This window comes from Kryptolebias marmoratus, linkage group LG9 (genome assembly GCF_001649575.2).
Source record: "Kryptolebias marmoratus isolate JLee-2015 linkage group LG9, ASM164957v2, whole genome shotgun sequence".
In the NCBI taxonomy this organism is placed as follows: Eukaryota; Metazoa; Chordata; class Actinopteri; order Cyprinodontiformes; family Rivulidae; genus Kryptolebias; species Kryptolebias marmoratus.
Window position 1 is genome coordinate 21,717,931 of NC_051438.1, and position 9,423 is coordinate 21,727,353.

Sequence of the window (9,423 nt, forward strand, 5' to 3'; positions counted from 1 at the left end):
TGGTTTGGGGTTTTGTTTCGATTCTGTATTTTGCTTTTTGTTGTCTCGTGTTCATGTTGCATTTCACCCTTCCCCAGTCACTCACTTGCCGGTTAACCACGCCCATCTACACCTGTCCCGACTCTGTAATCACTCCACCTGTTCCCACTCACCTTGTTATCCTCAGTACTCAAATACCCGGTCATTTCTCCCACTAGTCGCTGGTTCATTGTCTGTGTTAGTCATTGGTTTGCTCGTTGTCTCGCTGCTGTTCTAGGTTCCCTGCTGGTCTTGTCTTGCTCCATGTTTTTTCACACCTTGTTTGTCTATGCTTGTACTTAGTTTCAGTTTTTGCTGCCACGTCAGCCTTTTTGTTTTCATTTTGTTCCTTTAGTTTAATAAATTAGTTTTCGTTCCTCTTATTATGAGTCTGGGTTCGCCATCATCTCCACCGTTCCTGACAGTCTAATCAACATCTTGATATGACACACCTGTAAGTTGGATGGATTATCTTGATAACGGAGAAGTACTCACTAACAGATTTACACAAAGTAGTGAACAATATTTGAGAGAAAAAGGCCTGTCTTAGATGTTTGAGTTCAGCTCATGAAAAATGGGAGCAAAAAACAAAAGAGTTGCTTTTATATTTTGGTTCAAGATAAGCCAGAAGCAAAGGGTTAGCTGAAAGCAGTAAAAGATTGGCTAATAGCTCAAACTACTAAGAGGCTAACTGAAAGTTAAAAGGAGCAAAAGGTGAGCAAAAACCCCAAAGTAGCAAAACTATAGCGAGTGTGCTGAAACAGATTGCAAATAGAATGTTTTAGAAGGCAATTAAGAGATCTCAGTGTATTTGAGGCACTTTGAGTTGCCTTATTGTGGAAAAGTGCTATTTAAATAAACTTCACAAAGTATGAATGTTGCAGAAACCAAAAGTCACAGGGAACATCTCCTGAATGAGCTGAAAGTGTTGTAAACGGCTAAAAAAGCAGAAAGTAGGCAGAACTAATTTGATTGTTTAAAAAAGAAAAAACATTCAGAAAAATAAAAACAGAAAACAATAGAGTAAATGCTGACATACTGATCATCTATTTCCTGCATCCTGACATCAGATGGATTTAACCTCTACACTGAACACTCATGTCTTTTGTGATTTATTTCTGTAGCAGAAAAAAAAATACTTTTTTTTTTTTTAATAGAGTTGGCTCTGGTATAAACATCAATTTACTGATCTGTCTATTCTCTTATCTTTTTTTTTCTTTCTCCACAGAGCAGCTGAGAAAAGAACCACGGCTGATCAGCAATCCTCTCCTCTGTTGCAGACCTTTTTAGTTATCAGCTACGTGACTGGGAGGGCAGGTGGCACTGAGTGAGAAGATGCAATCATACAGTGGGTGAAAGCGATGAAAACAAATGAATGAAGGGCTGGAGAGGATGTGGGATGAAAGTAGAGGAGCTGTGTGGCCGCGGCAGTCAGATGCGACGGGTTGAGTCATGAGGAGGAGGAGGAGGATCGTACCTGCAGAGCCTGTAAAACCAGTCATGAAGGCCATCCTGGCATCACGCGGGGCGATGTACTCACTCTGTCAGGGAAACACAACGAGTTACAGCCATACACAGAAAACCCAGATGGATTAATTACGATGGACAGCAGACGTACCAGGTGAGCATCAGTGCCAGGGATAATGTAGGCAGAGATATTCATGGGGAGCATTCGCTTTCGTAGCTCCTGCAGCTGGACAGTTGTGTTTACCGCTGTGATGGGGAGGTACTGCAACACAAACACACATCATACTTAACGGCCGAAGTCTCCACAATGAATTTATCACCGGAGACACTGCTAACTTCTCCCTCTATCTCTGTAATCATTACCTGTTTGTACTCTGACAGACTCCTCTGAGGTCAAAGGTGCAGTTTAACTGTTGTAACTTTATTGAAAAAGTCAGTTTCATATTTGAAATATTCTCATTTGTATGTTGATCTTACCGGTGGAGTCACAGAGCAGTTCCTCTCAGTCCGCTCATATACACCAAAAACAGTTCCTGAAAGCACACGTTCACAGAGCTAAAAGGCTTGGAAAAGTGACATAATGAGTGACTGAACCATAAGCACATTTATGGATCCTCTTCTTCGGGTGGCTGGGACTTTTCATGCTCGTCTGGGCAATTAATGTGACTCGAGGCTCAGAATTTATGAGGACAAAAAGTCAAAGTAATAAAGCAGAGACGATATGAGCCCGATAGCCTCAGTTTAGTCAGTAAAACCAATTCAAAGATAGCCTTTATAAATGTAATTTAATCTGCTGCACACTAAGAAATGCAATATAGACTAAAAAAAAAGCTGTTTGCATTAAAACAAAAGTGCCACAGACACTGAAAGTGCAGATGACAAATTTGTACATTCTTTGACTCACCGGGAATGTTTTTTTTTCTTTTGTGAGACAGAACGTTTTAGATAAAACAGGCAAACTAATGATCTATTTTTACGCTCACATTTTCTGTTACAATCACAACAGACCTATTGATCCACAGAGATGAAAGCAGACACAGATGAGTGAGCATGCAGAAAAACTTTTTTTTTTTTTTACCTGTCACTGCTGCCGTGGTCAGAGCCAGCAGCCACACACAGGAAGGCGTCTTCATCCTGCTACAAACAGATCCGCTCTCAGTGTGGCCCGGGAGCTGCTGTGCAGGCAGGTGGTGTGAGAAAGACTCCCCCGGTATCTTGTGAGAAAGAGTGTGTGTGTGTGTGACTGCTCGTAACTGGTCGTAAGACTATCCTCTCTCCCTCCCTCCTCCTCCTCCTGCTCCTGCTCCTCCTCTTCATCACCACCATTCACTATCTCCTCTCCCTATGACCCTTTCCGGTAACAAATCACATGCAGTAGCTTCAGGAGTGGATTTTAAGACTCAGCAACAATTCCTACCCTCCTTGCCTGAGATATAAACTGAGTTGTATTGTTTGTTATTGTAATTATTTGTGCATTTTATGTATAAAAGATGACCGTTCTGCAATCAAAGAAGCAGCATGAAATCCCAGCTAAAGCTCCTTTTATGGAGAATGTGCACAGCTAACTGCGTTTGGCTCCTGGGAATTCGTCTTAGGAAAGATAATGAAGGCACGCACAAATGACTGTCTGCAGCGCTAGAGACAAAGAGCAATTCTTTCTAAATGTGTAAATATTTACAGAGAAAAATTCTCTGATTTTTTTTTTCAAACAGCTGAATTCAAACCATGTGCGCTATCAGCTGATTTCATATATCAGAAACACATGAAATCTGTCTTCAAACATATTTTCAGCATCTATCATCATTTATGCAACTTAGTCTGATCCTATTCAAATAATGCAAGTGTAAAGTAGACTATAACTAACTAACAAACTAACCCATTAACGTTTGAAGTAAATATAATACAAGACCGCCACCACAGCTAGCTAACCGTAGCAACACAGAAACAGTTATAAGTCAAACATCGAGTTAAGATTTGGTGTGGTAGTAGCTGAGAGTCTTTAAAAACCCATACTCGAGCACTAACTTGTTCCATTAGATCTTGGGATACTGCATGAGTTTGTGCCTAATGTCATTTACCAGATTTGATCAAATCAGTTGAAACTCCATCCTCTCTCATCAAAGGATCATCTTAGTTTAAGGCGGAGGGCGACATGCGTTCCTTCAGAGTGCTAGGCCTGTAATTGTTTTATTTTTTGTGTTTTTAGTTAATTCATAAGTCTCATTATGCTTCAGAGTGTTTTGGACTATTCAGTTTTATGTAATTGTTGTCTTCTCATAGCCTCAGACGTCCATGCGTTCAGCTCCTCTCTCACCTGTCTCTCATCTATATTCAGCACACCTGTTTTCACTCACTAATCATCCACTCCAACGTACACATGCTGATTGGTTTTGCTTTGTCTTTTTATAGGTTTCGTTCAGCTCTTGTAAGTTATACTTTATTTCTATTTATTCAGTATTGGCTTCTAATGCTGCTTCAGATTCTTGCTTCTTAAAGTTAATAAAATTATAGTTTAGAGTCTCATCACCTGATTGACTGCAATAGATTAATCTACAACCACCTACAATTATCATGACAATAATGACTGTAAACCAGACTTTAAAACATTAAAAAGTTTCATTCCTTGAAGAAAAGCTGTCTTGCAATCTGAAAATATCTGATAAGCATGACTTTCAGCTACAGCCATGCAAAGTTTTATATATATGTAAAATTAGATGATTTATAGTCATGTTTGTGTTTGCTGAGGTTGATTGGCTGTGGCAGCCATCTTGAATAATAATAATCTGTTGTAAATGTACATCCAGTGATTACTTTCTGAAAGTTTCAATAAAACCTGTCAGCCGGTCGTGACATATTTTGCAAACAGACAAACACATGCACACATAATATTTGAAAATGTATAAAATTATGCGAGTAACAACTGTCCAGTGATTGTTATTTACAGAGAGACGTGCAGAACAATCAGCAGCACAAATGTTGAAGTATTCAAAATATTTACTTCTGTTAGTAATGGGGCTGTGTTTGTTGCCCTATATGAAGAACTTCAAATTAAATTCATTATTCTGAACGTTATTTGAGCAGACGTGATTTCATTAACATCACTGAGTCAATTAGTCCATAAGCATCAAGCAGAAAAGCTCCTCGGAGGCTCGCAGCAGTCTGTTGTTGCTGGTTTATTAATGTGGAGCTCCAGATTTATGCGTGCACCGTTCCATGTGTGACCAACAGAATGAACCCACCTGATGTGATTATTTATAAAGCAGCACCTCTGCGGTGCTCTGGGATCCTCCAGCTTTGAACACGATTTAAAAACGCGGTTGCTCTTCAGACCACGGAGCACTGAAATAGATCACAGGTTGTGGAATAACGAGGGTAACAGGGAGACCACAACGATGCGGCTCAGTTCTCAGAAAAATCTCTTTAAGCCTTAATGTCAGAGAGTATAAAAGGAAACTGTAAAACTGGCTGGATATTAGATTTTCCCAGGCTTTATTTTTATTTAGAACATAATAAATCTGACAAAAAAAACCCCAACAAAAATGCAGTTTTAAGTGACGCCCTCAAAGCTGCTTTGCTGCAGTACATGAAGTATTTTTAGACATTATGAGCCCTAGATACTAAGTTGGACATTATCTTATTTAGTGGCAGAGTGTGGAAACAGTCCAAACCATCTGATTACAGTCAGCAGCGCAGAACAAAAAAGGATCATTTGAATTAGTTAGGCATTCTAAATCAGATTAGACATGACTGAATATGGATCTTATTTAAAAACGGAAGTGAATTGCCTGCATAATTCTGGCAAATAAGGCACTTTTGCTGCAGTGTGACACAAGCTCTGAAGACTTGAACAACAACCTGAACGAGGTTTGCCTGGAGGAAAACCTTTAAAAATGGTAAACAGTCATTTTACATCATTGTCAACAATTTCTACAAGCTTTTTTGTAGCAGTTCTGGGTGAAGAGTGATAGAGATTTGCATTCATGTTGGTGTCATTTTTGCACAAAATCATCATTTCAGATTGCTACAAAAAAAAGCATCAACCTCTTCTTTTAACCCTACATTGAAATTGTTGTGGCAGAACCAGTGGATGAGAAATCTGGTGAAATAATTTTGTACTGAGCAAAAAAACTCTTGCTCAGTCGCTTATCAACACAGCTGATAAGGGCCAGAGCCGGACTGACCTAAGTGCTTACAGCATGTCCTGCAAACATCAACAAGTGTGATTCTACAAGTAAGATAAAATGGAAGTAGCAATGCCAAATACAGCCTGGTACATACAGGGTACTTACCAAACCTGCCTGGTATGTACCAGGTACTTTATAGGTACCTACCTGGTACTTATCACATACAAACCTGGTATTTGCTGAGTGCGTACCTGGTACTTACCAGGTACTTACTGTATATGTACCCAGTATGTATGGTACAAACTGGTACATACTGTGTACATCAGGGGTGGCCAACCCTGGTCCTCGAGAGCCACTATCCTGCATGTTTTACTTGTTTCTCTGCTCCAACATACCTGATTTGAATCAATGGGTGATTAACAGGCTTCTGTAGAACATGAAGAGGTAATTTAACCACTGAATCAGGTGTGATGGAGCAGGGAAACAAGTAAAACATGCAGGATAGTGGCCCTTCAGGACCAGGATTGGCCACCCCTGGTGTACATAATTGGTAGGTATGGGGACTGGGCTGTAGTAGAAAGTGACTTGTTTCCCTGTACTTACAAGGTATGTACCTGCTACTTACTGGCTACGTACTTGGTACTCACCACATACAACACTGAAACTTACCTGTTATGTACTGGGTATACAACTGGTACCTAGTATGCCTTTGGTACTTATCAATTATGTACTTGATACATAACTGGTACCTATGGGGACCAGGTTGTAGTATCAGATTACTACTAAGTTACCCTGTACTTACAGGGAATGACCTGGTACTTACCCACTATGCTCTTGATATAGCCTGGTATGTAATTGATAAGTACCAATTACATACCTAGTACTTACCTGGTTGTGTACTGAGTACATAACTTGTTCCTTTGGGACCAGGTTGTATTAGGAAGTGACTTGTTAATCCATACATTTAGAGTACATAATGTGTATGCAGCTGGTGGGTACCAGGCTGTATTATGTATTGCTCCATCATTGTGTCCTTGGGTAAGGCACTTCATCTGCCTTGCCTGCTGGTGGTGGTCAGAGGGCTCGGTGGCGCCGATGTAATGGCAGCTTTACTTCTGTCAGTCTGCCCCAGAGCAGCTGTGGCTAGATGTAGCTCACCACCATCAGTGTGTGGATGAATGGGTGAATGAGTGATTGTGGTGTGAAGCGCTTTGGGGTCCTTGGCCTAGATAAAGTGCTATACAAGTGCAGGCCGTTTACCATTGCTACTAAAAGTAAACATGAGTGTTGAAGCAAAAACTGCATTAGACCAAACTCACTGTTTGCAGAAAGTGTTTTTTAGCTGGTGATTTGTTTTAAAGCTTTCTGCAAAAGGGAATGAAGTCTTACAGACGTAAAAACACAATGTTCAATTAAAAATTAACAAATCAGTACTAGAATAATGCTGATGGATACTTGGAAGCTATGAAGAAAGTGACAGGGTGAAAGTGAAGCATCCTTTATCATCCTCTTCGATGACACTTTGACAAGTATCTGTTGTCTGCTTGTTGCAGCAGGAATGTTATAAATTATCATTGCTAAAAGCGTCCCGTGTGCAGCAATGTGGTGCAGACATTTATCACCTGCAGCTCTCAGATCATCTGTAAGGGCGTGCTTTTGTTGTTGTTAACGATGTTGCTTGGAAGACCTCCAGAAATCCCCGAAATAGAAACAAATGAGACATATAGATGAACGAAACAGTTTAGATAAAACGCCGATGTGTTTAAGCAACAGAGCAGCGAGTTTGTAATGACTGTTACTGTGATGATTGAATAATTGCAGCAGAAATTTAAATTATGGTGGATTTATGATGTTTTCCTCAACAGGAAATGAAGATGGGAACAGATTGGAAACCTGGATGATTACCAAAATATGAGATATTTATAAAACAGTGTGGAGGAATAAAAATGTCTGTTTGAAACACAGTAAACTTGTTGCTCACATCATGTTTTTTATGAATTAAGACAAGCACATACACACGGTTTGCTCTAACTCCGTCATGATGCAGGACGGAGATCTCCCCTAGAATCTGTCTGACTGAAAGAAGATTATTGATTCCTATTTATATATTTTTTTACCAAATTTTTAAAGTGAATTAAATTTGTGGGCATTTAGTTTAAACAAAGAAAGACACTACTCCTGTAAAAGTAGAAAGCAACTGAACATCAGTGTTTCATTTTCTTTTAAATTAACAATCAGTCAATAAACTATGGTACATAAAAATGTCATAAAAGTAACTAAAAATGTAGCTTACTTGACCTTTTTGTTTAGTTCTTTTACCTGTTTTACAGTCAGTTTTTTAAAGTTTAAACCTTGAACCAAAGTGATTTAAATTATAGCTGTTAGACCATCATGCATCAAAATAAAAACTCCATCTGGGTCAATAAGATGCAGAACTGGTCACAAAGCTGGATAGGTTAGCATCATTTCTTGATAACACAAAAAGATGAAAAAAAAGTCAGCAGACAATTAGTAAAAGTGATTATGCAACTTGTAATCAAAGGTGTAAAAGCATGTTGACTGGAGATTGGTGTTGTGGAATAAATACTTCGATAAGCCGCAGAGCAACTCTTAAATCTTAGTATTATGTAAATCAAATAAAAGCACATTTTATGTTGCAAAAACTCTGTACTATGGTACAAAGTTACTGTGTAATAAAAACCCCACATCAATACAATCTGACAAAGGAACATGGTTTATTGCACACATGCCTTTGAGTCTGCTTGATATCAGACATCTTACCTGATAAAGATGATTTAAATGTGGTGATAAATCTGTAGTGAGTGAGAGCGTGAACGGTTGTTTGTCTCGCTTGTCTCTGTATGGACCTGTGATGGACTTGTGACCTGTCCAGAGTGTTCCCTGCCTCTAACACAGTGCTGGCTGGAGACGGACACCAGCTTCCCATGACCCAGAAAGGAGAAGCGGGTAGAGAAAATAAATGGATGGATGGATATGTTAGTCTGCACAAGCAGTTGGTAATAAACCTAAATGACCACTTGGGGGCGGAAGTGCATCATGAAATTTCTGAGCTATTTGGCATCTCGGAGTTAAGAATATATAGCATCATTTCACACCAAACAAAAAAGAAAAAACTTTCAAAAACTCTCAGAATGCTACTAGTTTTGTCCTTGAACACGTATTTATCATCTTCCCATCATAAAACCACTGGCAGGTAAATTTTGTCAGACAATATTGATAATAAGATGAGATAAACTTTATTGACTCCACAGTGGGGAAAGTTCAAAATGTTCAAAAAGTTGCAGCAGCTTTAGAGGAAGGATACAAAATCTACATTCAAATATAAAGTATATCAAATACGAACTGAAACTGAAATAAAATTCAGAAACAGAAATAAATTGGCAGGAGAGAAAAAAGAGATTACAGTGCAGAGTTGTGCAGTCTGACAGCAGTCGGCAAGAACGTTCCTTCTTACATTTTGGGTACAAGACTCTTCTACCAAAGGAGCTCCTTAAGACCCTTAAAGTCTGATACACAGGGTGGGATTTGTCACCCATGATGGCTGTGACCTTGGCCAGGACCCTCCTCTTTCCAGCCACCTTGATGGAGTCCAGGGAACCACCACAGACAGAGCTGGCTCTTCTTATTAGCCTGTTTGTGTCCTGTTCAGAACATCCTCCTCCCCAACACTGCATAGGACACCATCACAACGTCATCGATGGTCCTCAGCGGTGGTCTGCTCACGCTGAAAGATCTCAGCCTCCTCAGCAGATAAAGTCGACCCTTCTTATAGAGAAAGTCATTGTTATCAGAG

General features: G+C 39.6%; 1 protein-coding gene across 1 annotated transcript in view; it reads right to left on the minus strand.

Moving 5' to 3' along the window:
* Nucleotides 1–2,725, minus strand: part of xpnpep2 (X-prolyl aminopeptidase (aminopeptidase P) 2, membrane-bound) — an 18,483-nt gene extending 15,758 nt beyond the window's left edge. The window contains exons 1-4 of the mRNA XM_017408066.3: nt 2,564–2,725; nt 1,963–2,018; nt 1,637–1,747; nt 1,496–1,559 (exon numbers count right to left, since the gene is read on the minus strand). Coding sequence (XP_017263555.1) covers nt 1,496–1,559; nt 1,637–1,747; nt 1,963–2,018; nt 2,564–2,618 — 286 coding nt within the window. The 5' untranslated portion in view covers nt 2,619–2,725. The remainder of the gene's footprint in view (nt 1–1,495; nt 1,560–1,636; nt 1,748–1,962; nt 2,019–2,563) is intronic.
* Between the last annotated feature and the right edge of the window lie 6,698 nt (nt 2,726–9,423).